At 38.7% G+C, this 13,972-nt stretch overlaps 1 protein-coding gene across 2 annotated transcripts in view; it reads left to right on the plus strand.

The window, feature by feature from the left end:
* The window catches only part of HGF (hepatocyte growth factor), a 174,941-nt gene that overhangs the window by 35,975 nt on the left and 124,994 nt on the right, over positions 1-13,972 (plus strand). For both annotated transcript variants that reach the window (XM_077473463.1, XM_077473464.1), the window contains exons 2-4: positions 3,247-3,412; positions 6,474-6,586; positions 8,164-8,278. In XM_077473463.1, coding sequence (XP_077329589.1) covers positions 3,247-3,412; positions 6,474-6,586; positions 8,164-8,278 — 394 coding nt within the window. The remainder of the gene's footprint in view (positions 1-3,246; positions 3,413-6,473; positions 6,587-8,163; positions 8,279-13,972) is intronic.

The raw sequence follows: 13,972 nt of genomic DNA on the forward strand, positions 1-13,972 counted from the left end.
CACCTTTATTGGATATGCAAAAGTCTATATTTGGGCAATGATTTCATGTAGGAGAACTTCCCCCTTTGTTTACTTGAACAGAAGGGTTCCAGAGATTTCATTCAGTGCCCAGGAAGTGATTGGTTTGAATGTGTTTTTTCTTTTTTTTGGGAGGTCGGCAAGTGTTGTTCATCATGATTGATGTGGCTCTGTATTGATGGACAATGTGATTAACAGTGGATGTACGTTAAGGGACTTTTTAAAATATATGACTTGTTATAACTGTGTTTGTGTATGAGTTTTTTTTTACTGTGTACATTTGTTTTGTAAATGATTAGGGGTACTATGCACCCCTTAGTCATTCACAAGGTGGGCCAGGGTTGTGGGAAGAGGCTATTGTCCTCATCAACAGACGGGGTCATTTTTGGGGCATGTGGCCTAGTATGGTTTAGGAGGGGGCTACACCTCCCTTTCATAGCCTTCCAGGCTGCATACTCTGATATAGTTATGGATTTTATTGGGGAGGAGGGGGAACCTATGGTCTTTGCCTTGATTTTTGCACTGATTTCCCCTTAAACTCCATACCAGATCATACCAGACTCTTGGGGGATCCTCATGCTTATTTTTTCAAGTCTATAATTCATATCAGACCTGAAGGGCCTGGCATGAATTTGGAGGGAACCCCCAAACCGTTTTTTTTTTAACACTACTATGCCCCTTTGTGTACATTCACATGATGGCTGGGGAATTCCAGCTGACAGCTAAATAGGCCAGGCAGGGATGAGTCCATAGTCATTAGGACATCGGTGGGTGCCAGCTACCTGACAACTAGTAGTCCTGAGCAGGAGCTGTCACATTTAGCAGTGGTAGTATCACAGCTGCTACATTTTTCACTTCCTGCTGTAGCTGGTCTTTAATACAAAATAAAGTGATAAATATTGTAAAATTTAAAAAATCAACTCATGCATAATTAATGTGTTACTACACCCACAAGAATAAAATGAGTCTGTATATGTAGTAAAGCATGCTTATTATACTCACTGTAGAACCTAAGGGGTTAATCCTCTGCATTGTGTAAAAAGGCTGTATGATCCTGTCTCTCTGATTCTCCTCTTCTTCCACTGACTCCAGACCATTTCCTGATAGCACAGAGCATTAGGGGACAGGTTGCACATCAGTTTCGTGTGTATTGCTAGAGAGATTTATTTTTTCTTGGGAGAGTGCATGTGATCAGCACAAGGCCAATCAGCACCATCCAGACAGAGGGTCGGGGGAAAATAAAAACTCCTACTACAAGCTTTAAGCAGACACTGATATAGGACTGCTCTAACTGCTGATGAGAAAAGGTATTTATTAGCTTATATTTACTAAAACTATTGCATTTCCATGTTCTGTGTACTGATATAGTGAATGCAGGGTCCTGGGTTTAGTAACTCTTTAGCACATATTTGTTTAGTGAATTGACTACTTCTGAGATAAATATTGCAAACGGTAGTTATTTAAAGTGGGTGTAAATCCACTCTCATCTTTTCCAAACTACTGCCATAGTGGTTATCTATAAGGAATTACATGCCTCCTGCATGTATCCTTACCTGTCAAATGTCTCCCCTCTGTCTGTTATGAGATCCAAAAAACTGCAGATTCTGTGGGTGGGTCTGTTGTCTGGAGCTCGGTGGGTGGAGTCGGGATGTCTGTAGACTCCCTGCCCACCTCTACACTTCCCTTCACAATATGCATTTTCTCCTGTGTATTTCTTAAACTGAACTTCTGCTATGATCACTAACATCCAGTCAAAACCCAGAAAGGTCATCACATGACTTCAGCATGCCCAATCGTGCTGAGAGGTGGAGCAGCCAATCCTGGGAGAGCTGGAAAAGAAAGGAGGAGGGGACCTGAAGTATACAGAATGTCTCTCTCAGGCTCGTGCAGGAGATATGCAAATCAACTGTCACTCACAGCAAGGGGGAGAAACAAACTCCTATTTCTCTGTCTCTCCATTTTTATCTCACTCAAAAAAGATAAGGGAACTGCTCAGAGCTGGATTAACTCTTTGTGGCAAGACTGGGCACAGATCACATGAAATCCTATACTGTACAAGGTCCAAGCCTTAATTAAAAAATACATTCAGGTTTACATCCTCTTTAACCACTTGCTGACAGGCTCACGCCGATATATGTTGGCAGGAGGGCACGTACAGTCTGATTAACGTACCTGTACATTGGCCTTTAAGAAGCGGTTTATAGGCACGCGCATGCGCACTGCGACCTCCGTGAGTGTGATCGTGGGTCCCGCGGACTCAATGTCCGTAGGGATACCCGCGATCGTCTCACAGAGAGGAAGAATGGGGAAATGCTAATGTAAACAAGCATTCCCCTGTTCTGCCTAGTGACAGGCCACTGATCACAGCTCCCTGTAATTGGGAGCGATGGTCAGTGTCATGTAACACATAGCCCCTCCCCCCACAATTATAGAATAATTACTTGTTGATCAGAGCTAGCCAGGTCACATAATATTGACATCACACATGTGGGCGTGTATACAGGCTGCAGGGGAATTTCCACCTTCCTGATCTCTCAGGACCGGAGAAACTGTGCAGTTTATCACTAACCGTGGTATACAGATCAGTGAAAAAGGTATATAGTGGCAATATTTTAATGTAAAAAGAAGATTTATAAGCGGTGGGCACTGTGGGGAGGGCAGATGAACTATTTTCATATTACTGGGTTTAGGTACACTTTAATCTCTTAGTGAATTTACCCTTTAAATTTTTGAATATAGTTCAAACTTAGAACTTAAGATATAAAGTAATATGGGAAAGGAAAGAAAGTCAACTGTGGTAGAATTTCTGCTTAATCTAAATACTTCCTGCAATGTCAATCATTTCAGTGTGGTCGGAGTCCTCTTCAGGTTTTTGGCATATGCTGCCATATGGTGTCGATGAGATATGCTCAGCTCCCTCATTGTAAGTGTTTTGGCTTATTTAGAAGGGACACTAAAAACTACAATGTATACTTAACTGTGCAAAGCAAACACATTCCAGCTTTTTTCCTTTTTCTTTTTTTCTTTTTTTTTAGGCTAACAAGTTTGAAATTGAATTTGAATGAACAAAAATTATTATTTGTTATAAATGCACAAACAAATAAATGACTGGTGCACTCCCTGTTGTAAAGTCCTGTAAACTATGTTCCTCTTTTATAGAAATACAATTATGGTAATATAACTTTTACTATACATGGCTTTATTTTTTTTTTATTTTTTTTTTCACAGAAAGCAAACTAAGGAAACGAAACACTCTGCATGATTACACCAAAACATCAGACACCACTTTAACTAGGATTAACAAGGCACTTGAGGTGAAAACAAAGTTTTTCAACACCACAGAGAACTGTGCCAAAAGATGCAGTCGTAATAAAGGACTCTCTTTTACTTGCAAGTAAGTAGCCAGATAGACAGTGCAAAATGGTATTATATAGTTACACGACTTAACTTGTGAGGAAGACATTCTTTTGGTGGCTCTGTGTGTGGTACATGCCAATTGGTACTAATGTTATGAGTTGTGGCCTTCATCTGCTAGGCAGATGTAAAAGTTGGCTTAGTATGCCATGCATCTAAATACAAAAGCTTTTATAATGTCTCTGGTAAATGTGAACATAGCTGTTGTTTTCAGCAACATCTAATTAGTAATTTATAAATAATATATCAACAGAGCACTGTTACTGCTTCACGGAGACCTGTTAAAACTCATTCTTATATATAAACTTTTTTTATTCATGCACGTATTGCTCTTATTAATCCTGGAAAAAGGATTAGTACATCAAACGATTTAAGCATGGCCTATAAAATGTACCCATCACAAAATCCTTCTAGGGCTAAACCATTCTTCTGATGTTGTTTCCCTGAGATGTGATACCGTAATATAGCTTAAACGGCATTTCAATCTGTAGTTAAAAATACGTTCGGCAAACTGTTGCAGCTTTTTCATGCATTTACTTAAGTGGCTGAAAAACATAGGTCAAGCCAAAGCGCATTATCTTCTAAAAATATATATATTTATATATTTTTATTGCTAACAAAAATGGTTCCACATAAGTAGATATATACACAGTCACATATCTCTTTAGTAAATTGAACATAATTGATAATTATCCGTTTTCACTATTTCCAAGTTCATACATTTGACACAATCACAAAAGCAAGTTTTTTTTGTTCTAACGGCAAGCCTGATAAGCTTTTAACCTGTGCATTTTTCAGTCATAAGTATTGTTCAAAACAGGTTTACAAACAAACAAATGAAAGTGATTGTAAACTCTTACAGACCACTTTAACTTGCAGGTAAACCTAGATTAAGGCTTACCTGTAGGTGCAACAAATATTTCCTTAACCTACACGGTTAAGGAGATATTTTCCTAAAAACGGGCACTGATGTCTACGGTGCGTGCGCGCCGTAGAAAATGGCACAAGCACACTGAGTGTGCCATTAGTAAAAGCGATCATGCTGTCACTGATGGTTCCCGGGGGCATGCTCCGGAGTGACATCATCGATGCTCCGGCCAGTCACAGCGCCGGAGCAGCGATACCCGGAAGTCACTCCGGGTATCATGGCAGCGACGGAGGAGGTGAACGAGGGTCACTTCAGGGGCTTTAATCTCAGGTAAGTAATTCATAATGAGCTAGTATGCTATGCATACTAGCTCATTATGCCTTTGTCCTGCAGGGTGTTTTTTTTTTGACTGAGTTTTTGACTCTTTAAGTTAACCAGCACACTGGCAAATTTCTTAACTCCACAAAGATATCCACTGGATGTTGGCTGCTTTGTAAAGTTTGCAATTACTCATGTAATACCTGATTATTGCCCACAAACAACAGATGCTATCCAACATGCAGAAAGATTTCTGATATGAACAGAAATTATTGAGGTTTGGGACTTTAAATGAAATATGCGTATATATGTGAATTATAATGATAATATGCCATCATGATATCTGTAGGTATTTGAAAGAATAAATGTGCCATCATGCATTTGACCACTGTACCAGCTATGTGTCACGTGCTTCATTTAACCACTTCAGCCCTGGAAGATTTTACGCCCTTCCTGACCAGAGAACTTTTTACAATTTGGCACTGTGTTGCTTTAACTGACAATTGCACAGTCATTCAATGCTGTACCCAAAAAAAATTTGTATTTTTTTTACCACACATAGAGCTTTCTTTTTGTGGTATTTGATCATCTCTGCGGTTTTTATTTTTTGCACTATAAATAAAAAAAATGACAATTTTGAAAAAAACGTTTTTTTACTTTTTGTTATAATAAATATCCCCAAAAGTTTAAAAAAAAACAAATGACTTCATCAATTTAAGCCAATATATATTCTTTTACATATTTTTGGTTAAAAAAAACTGCAATAAGCATATATTGATTTGTTTGCGCAAAAGCTATAGAGTCTGCAAACTATGGGAAAGATTTCTGGCATTTTTTTCTGGCATTTTTTTTTTTATTAGTAATGGCAGTGATTTGCTATTTTTAGCAGTACTGCAACATTGCAACGGACAGATCAGAGACACTTTTTTGGGACCAGTGGCATTTATACAGCGATCAGTGCTATAAAAATGCACTGATTACTGTGTAAATGTCACTGGCAGGGAATGGGTTAACACTAGGGAGCGATCAAGGGGTTAAATGTGTGTTCCCTCAGCATGTTCTAACTGTGTGGGGATGGGAGTGACTATGAGAGGAGCCATATTGTTTTTTCCTACTTAGAAGGAAGAAACTATATGGCTCCTCTGACAGCACAGGGATTTGTGTGTTTATGCACACAAATCCCAATGCTGGCGCTTGTGCACGTGATTGCGCATGGCTGGTGGTGATCATGTCCACCAGCCACACACATTGGGTTCCGCGCCGTGCAGCAGGCAAGCACGCGCCTCTGGTGGCTCACGTGCACCCTCTGGTGGCCAAAAATGGGTAGGATGTACCCGTATGGGATTTCGCCTAGGAGTGCCATTGTGCCGCAGTATATCTGCGTAACACGGTCTGCAAGTGGTTAAAGTCGCAAACCTTTTCCTTTTAAATGGCTATAGAATGCCATGGGCCTCATTTAAAGTCCTAAAACCCCCCACATACCCACTTTCCTGTAATCATTCAATCATTCACCATGCATTACTTAATTACTGGATACTTCTCATGAATTTATGCTCTCCTTGGGCATATTGGTGGAAAAAAGTGTGCTAGTTCCATTGACACTGCTTATATTTATCTAAATTTTGCACTAATTAACCCCCCCCCCCCTATTTTTCTTCTTGTTAGATAAAGTCTACACATTTGTATTGGTTTGTCCTTTAATCATCCTGCCCTTATACAATCAGCAGCTTAATGAGTCAGCCTACATGCTTTTGATTCTGCCAACCTGTGTGAATCATAAAAAGAGAGGGATTTGTTGAACTACCATTAAGGAGATATGTACGTTTCATGTTAATAAGCATATTATTCTCTTCAGGGCGTTTGCTTTCGATAAAAGCACAAAGAGATGCCACTGGTTTTCTTTCAATAGCTTGTCAAAAGGAGTCAAGAAGAAATTTGATCGTGCATTTGATCTTTTTGAAAAGAAAGGTAACATTATTTTCTTTTTTTTTTTTCTTCTCTGTACTTGTGCCTCATGTTCAATGTTTATCTACATATGTAGTCATAGTCATCATGCTCTTTGAAAAGGTTAGTATTTTAAGAATTTTTTTTTTTCATGTAGGGAAATGTCCTTTCATGTGTTTGATGTTTCTTGCATGCATGCTTGTCAAAAAGACATTTGTTACATATAATATAAAACATAATGTGTTGCATAATTTAGAATTACTAATTCATGTATTTGTTCATTTCAGTATTCATACATTATGTTTTGCATTAGGCATATGCTAGTGCTGCATATTTTTAACTACAGTTGCATTATAGGGAGTAGGTGATGAAAAATGCAAGCAGGGGCAGGTAAAATGAATGTAAACCCCCACTTACCTTCATCTCCTTCATAGAGCAAACAACTATACAAGAGGCCTATTCCAGTCAGTGTCAGTCTGCTGTCTTGAGCAGGAACCCCATTTTGTTTGGGCTAGAGCTTTTGAAGAGGACCCTCTCTGCCAAAGAGCAATAATGCCTACTACTGACAAAAGCCTCTGAAGAGTGCCTCTATGTCAAAGAGAATAATCACTGATAATGACATACCCCTCTGAAGAGTGCCCTCTATGCCAAAGAGCATAATGACCAGTACAGACATGAACCTGTGAAGAGTGCCCTCTATGCCAAATAGCATAATGACTAGTACAGATATGAGGGTCTGAATAGTGTCCTCTATGCCAAAGAGCATAATGACTAGTACAGACATGAGCCTCTGAAGAGTGCCGTCTATGACAAATAGCATAATGACGGATAATGATATACCCCTCTGAAGAGTGCCCTCTATGCCAAAGAGCATAATTATAAACTACAAATATGAGCACCTAAATAGTACCCTCTATGTCAAAGAGCATAATGTCTAGTACAGACATAAGCCTCTGAAAAGGGCCCTCCATGCCAAAGACCACAATGACTACTACTGACACGAGCCTGTGAAGAGTGCCAAAATGCATAACGACTAATACTGACATAAAAATAGGTCCATACAAAGTCTTCTACAGTAACTATACCAACCTGTATGCTTTGGGATGTCTATATTTTTAGAGGGGGGGGGGGGGGCAGATTTAAATTTTTTAAAAACATTGTTTTATGAGTTTGATATTAGGTATGAAGCTGTACAGGATATACCTCCTGAAATGATCACTTATTTCTGTAGCATGTACCTAAATTGTAGAAATACAACACTGTTAGTGCAGACCATGCAGACTGTATTTGCTAATGTATGTGGAGATTGGGGAAATTTAAGGTGTGCATAAAATGCAATTTTATTATATTTTCTAATCAAAATCAGTTTGTAGAGCTATCAGACTTTTTCTCCTATTGCCATTAGTACTCTGTGACTACTTGATTTATATCTACTGCTTTCCCCTGTTTGTGATTCTGCTGTACCGTAGAGGCATTATTTAAAGTGCATCTCTATTTTTTGGCATTATTATGGTACAGGTAGTCAACATAAATAGAATGTAATTAAGTGTTAAATTACCTAATAATTGAATTAATGTATTTGTTTATTTTTGTTACACCAGATTATGTCAGAAATTGTATTCATGGAAAAGGCAGTACCTACAAGGGATCAAGAAATGTAACTAAAAGTGGACTATCATGCCAACCATGGAGTTCAATGTATCCACATGAACATAGGTAAGATTAGATTATAAACAAAACATTACCTATAAAGGATAGTGAGATCTTAATATTATGAAAAAATTTGTAGGAGAGAAATAATCAATCTTACATGTTTTTTTTTTTTTTTCTATTTGGCGTGCTTAATGGAATCTTCCCTTAATTATTATGGTTAGGATTAAAACAAGTTTTTTTTAGAAAGGGAAATATCAGTTTGAAAAAAGAAAAAATGGGATTTAAAGGCCAAGGAATTATGTGTGACAACTCACAATAATATTCCATAATCACTGTTTACCTTATATAGCTAGTCTCACGCTAGTCAATATACTGCATATAAACCAAAAAATTGTTCCCACTATAGTAGCGGAAAACTGAATGACCAAATGAGCAACACAGCATCCAGTGTAAGGATCATAGAAGCAGTTATTTATTGAATAATTAAAATTCATATGGCATCCTCCATTGGAGGTAAATTGATAAGCATAAAAACAAGATGTAAATCCAGTGGCTACTGTGCTAATTAGTCAATGGATAGGGCAACACACACCACAAAAAAACATAAAGCAATTACACAAAAAACATGTATACAATCATCCGGATGCCAGATAATCTATGTCCAGGTGGTCATGCCATGGCAAATCACTGTGTGTGACAATAAAAAAAATATATATATATGGTTTGGCCGCCTGTGCAGAGGTCTCTGGGGGTTCAAACCACTGAGGGATGGATGGTATGGGAGGAATGGGGAGAAAAGTGCTAGATGTATAATGGCTGTTGATGAAAATGATGGTGTCCACAGAGTAGAAATGTGGATCTACAGCCTGTATAAAAGGATAATGTTCATTAACAGATGGAATGCACGCTTTCACTAATGATAAGCTTGCTGTATACCACTCCTGTGGTATACAGCAATAGTCCTGATCAGAGATCTTTGAGAGACAGTGCGGAATCCCACATATAGGCAGATGGAACATTCAAACTGGGGGGAGAGAAAAACAGAGAGACCATGGACCGCTGGATAAATGAGCTCATTGAAGCAAGTCAGGCTGTCATTTTTAATTGGCACACGATCATGTAGCAAGAAAAGACCTACAGTCCATATTCAATTAGGATATTGGGTGGTTAGGGTAGTTAGCCTTGTCAATATCAGTTTGGCATATTAATATGGTGTATCCTTCTATTCAGCCAGCGGAGGGAGCTCTAGTCTCCTAGCAGTGCCGACATGATGACCTCAGTGATACTTTTATGAATTCATAGTATGTGAGAGCAGCAGCATGCTGAAGTGATTGTCCCATCTCAGGATATTCTCAGACCCCTTGAAGTAAGGCCCCTGTTTTGTCACATATGGTGACCCATCACATTTGGCTACCCAATGGAGTGTGCAAGCGTGATGCCGGATTCCCCGACCCGTCAGAATGTGTAACGGAGGTGACGGTCCGTCTGCGTCATCATCTGGGTGCACCTTGCACTACTCTACAGTCCGTCGGATACTCCAATGGAAACAGTCCGATGGAGACCACACACAATTGGATTATCCGACAAATGGTCCGATAGGACACATTCCGTCGGAATCTCCAACCGTGTGTACAAGGGCTAAAATAAGTTTCTATTACCTATTACCACACACAAAATTGGCTAATATATTGCATTCTTGCTAATATCGTGTGGCATAAAAAATAAAAGTAGCATCACCATATATACATAATGAATATGAATATCAATATTAGCCAAGCTAATCAAAATATAATACATAAAATAAAATAAAATATAATAATAAAATAAAATATAATAAAAAGGGGAAACAGCAGAATTCCCATTTTATAAGGCAGGCATACCTGACATTGCTATATTACTGGCTGTAAGTGTAAACTTACTGTGTGGTAACCCCTTTGTTTTATATAGATTAGCTTGGTGGTTACCTGGTTACTTGCATTGATAACTACTGTCAACTGCTGGTGCTGTCCACCCCCTTAAACTTTGTGGATGCGCACACCTTGATTTGGTCTAGATCTGTTTTCACCTCCAGCTGTGTCTGCCCCATATGCACTATATGTCTACACTATATGTCTGCACTATTAGTCTACACTCACAAGAGTAAATATTTTAGTGAATAACAGTAGGAAAGCCTGCAAGAGTAGGGACTAGCCAGAGAGGGATCGCTTTGACACAGTTGCCCAACATGTATTGCAATGTATACTAACTAAGAATTCCGATGTATAAGCAATATTTTGCTATAGGAAAGGGTTAAAAAGTGGCAACACCTACTCAGTTTCTACTACTACACCTACTCTTTGTGTTGTACATAAGATGCTATTTGGACCCGGGCATTCATTTCAGATTCAGGTGCAGGTTGGTAACTAAAAGATGCCAGGAATGCCTGAATATGCTATACTGTAGTACTGGCTGTAAGTGTATGCTAACTGTGCTGTAACCCCTTTGTATTATATATTAATCTTGGTGGTTATTTTGGAATCCACTGTTACTTGCATTGATAACTATTTTTACCTGCTGGTGCTGTCCACCCTCTTAAATTCTATCTATCTATCTATCTATCTATCTATCTATCTATCTATCTATCTATCTATCTATCTATCTATCTATCTATCTATCTATCTATCTATCTATCTATCTATCTATCTATCTATCTATCTATATATCTATCTATCTATCTATCTGTCTATCTATATATCTGTCTATCTGTCTATCTGTCTATCTGTCCATCTGTCCATCTGTCCATCTATCTATCCCCAAAGCAGGCATAGAGGCACTGACAGATAAATCAATTCAACAGTTTTTTTTTGTTCATTTTTCAATGGATCTTAGTCCATATTTCTCAAGTTCCATAAAAACATTCACAATAAAATACTGTTGGTTTGTTTTATCTCAGCTGCAAGATCCATGAGTGCCTCTAGGCCTGTTTTGGATTTGAATGTATTTCTTTCTGGGTGAGCACAGGGTCATTTACCTCACACTTAGGGGTTGATTGACTGAATAGAAACCAATCAGCTTCCAGGTTTTCTTTGTCAAAGGTTAATTGAACAAGCTGAAGTTAGAAGCTGATTGGCCACCATGCACAGCTGCACCAGATTTTGCACTCTCCAGTTTTAGTAAATCAACCCCTTAGCCCTTGTACACACGGTTGAAAATTCAGACAGAAAATGCCCGATAGGACCTTGTTTTCGGATAATCCGACTGTGTGGGCTCCATCAGACTTTTTCAGTTGGAATATCCGACCAACTGGAGAGCTGGATATACATTTTTCTGACAACATGATCGGATCGGACTTTGTCCGATGATCGTTTGTAGAGAATTCTGATCGGACAAAGTGCCACGCATGCTCAGGTCAAATTCCTAGACCAAAGCTATTGGGTTTGACAACTTTGTCCAACCGTGTGTATGCAACACCAGTTTCGGACAAAATCCGTCCGACAAAATCCGACAGACTTTGTTGTCGGAATGTCCGACTGTGTGTACAAGGGCTTAGAGTGTGGTGGCTACTGTATATATACATAAAGATACAAAACAACAGTAAAAAAAAAGAAGGATGGTCTTTTTAACATCAGTTTCCCTTTAAGTAGTTAGTTTGGTTAACCCTCCAGCTTCCAGTGCTCTGCTCTTATCTCTTCAGTGTCTGTGGTGAAAGTTACAAAGTACCATGTTCATTCATTGACAGATAAAATCTAAATTCCTTCACACCTGGAAACAGTGCTAATTAGAACATGTAGGGAAACAACATTCACTGTCCTAGCCATTTAGTTTTTATTGTTTACCTATTGACCAAGAGAGATGGTAGATAATGAACTAATTGAAATTGCTGGGAGGCTTGTAAATTGTGATTATTAGGTGTCTATAAAGTGCATTGTTCCCATTAGTCAGATATGATTGATAACCTGAGAACATAATTTTTCAACATATTAGTCAGTGCCTCTGCCCTAAAGTGATCACCTGCTTGAAGTAAATGGTGATTGACTGGACTGAGCAGAGTACAGATGTAATGACATTCCTTTCTATGTAGGTAACCCCATAGTCAGTTGTAGAGGAACAGTAACATTAACATTTTAGCTAAAATTATACATAATAATTAAATGTATTTTTGTTATGTAAATAGTGTTATTTTACTCAGCAGTCATAAAAAAATATATAAAAATAACAATGTTTCTGGAAGTTAAATATGCCGATAACTTCATTCCAAGTGTTTCAGTCATGCTGGAAAATACTTGTCATGTTATTGTTTGGTTTTGAATGGAAAAAACATTCAAGAAAAAAGAAGGATCCATCCATCACTAAGCACTGTGAAAACAAATTACTTTGAAGAGCCATATCATGATCCTTACAGGTGCTTGACTACTGTCTACTTGTCTACTGGAAAGGAAATTGTTAATTACGCTATATAGATAAAAGAGCTGCCCACAAGAGTATTGACTTCTGGAAGCATGGCAGGATTTCTAGGTGGTCCTTAGCACCCTTTCTGTTTAATGATGCAGTAATTCAGGCCACCATTAGCTGTGGCTAAATATTGGGTTGGTTGATTGCCCAATAAAAGTGAAATTGATTGGTTTAACTACAGAACTACAGACCATAGAACATGTAGCAATCTTTAAAGTCCCCACTCTCCCTCTTTGTTTTTGTTTACTGTCACAACTTTATTAGTGAATTTTTGCCATCATTGAAATGATCCCCTGAGGCCCTTGGTTTGTTGGATACCTGTCTGTAACTGAGGAATTTGGGCTATTAATGCTTGTTAAGTGCTTACAGTTTACCTATTGTTGAAACAAAAGTTATTTTAAAATCCCAAACTCTGGAAAAAAATGGAAGTCCTTTCTATTTTTACTTTACTGATCACTCCCGATTCAAACATTGCTCCTCCATGCTCTGGCAGTACAGTGCATATTGGCATCCTCACGTCTAATGCAGGGTTATGAATCCTGCATGGGCCTCGATGACATCAGAACTTTACAGTGCTAGAGCATGGGGGAGAAGATGCAGCAGGGACTGGCTCAGCAGCATGGAGGAGCCCATATTAAATTTACTTTGCCATGCCCCTTTATGGTTGTTGGTTTAGACCTTTTATTGTAAATTTGGTTTATTCCAATAAATCTGTGGCCTTGCCCTTTTTAACATAAACAGTTCTTGCAAAGCTATTTGGGAAAAGGCCTACATTTGGGAAAAAGATATTTTAAACCTCTGTATTTTATGTTGCACACCTTCGTGACATTTGTGCACAAACCTGGATTACTTATGGCTTTGCTCAACCACCAAGCACACTAAGCCCTTTTACACACGTTCGGACATTCCGACAACAAAATCCGTTGGAAACTGGTCCGAAACTGGTGTTGCATACACTCGGTCAGACAAAGTTGTCGGAAAATCCGATCGTTCGTAACGTGATGACGTTATTTCGTTACGACGGGACTATGTTCATGTTAGTAGCCAATAGCTTTGGTCTAGGAATTTGATCTGAGCATGCGTGGCACTTTGTCCAATCGGAATTCTCTACAAACGATCGAACAAAGTCCGATCGGATCATGTTGTCGGAAAATGTTATAGCTCAGCTCTAAAACTTTGTTGGTCGGATATTCCAACTGAAACAGTCCGATGGAGCCCACACACGATGGATTATCTGACAACACGGTCCGATCGGACATTTTTTCCGTCGGAATGTCCGACCGTGTGTACAAGGACTAAGTCGACAGTTGTCACTCAATGTGACTT

The sequence above is a fragment of the Lithobates pipiens genome, unplaced genomic scaffold (genome assembly GCF_037356315.1).
Source record: "Lithobates pipiens isolate NorthernLeopardFrog02 unplaced genomic scaffold, aLitPip1_a1.2 Scaffold_8, whole genome shotgun sequence".
Lineage (NCBI taxonomy): Eukaryota > Metazoa > Chordata > Amphibia > Anura > Ranidae > Lithobates > Lithobates pipiens.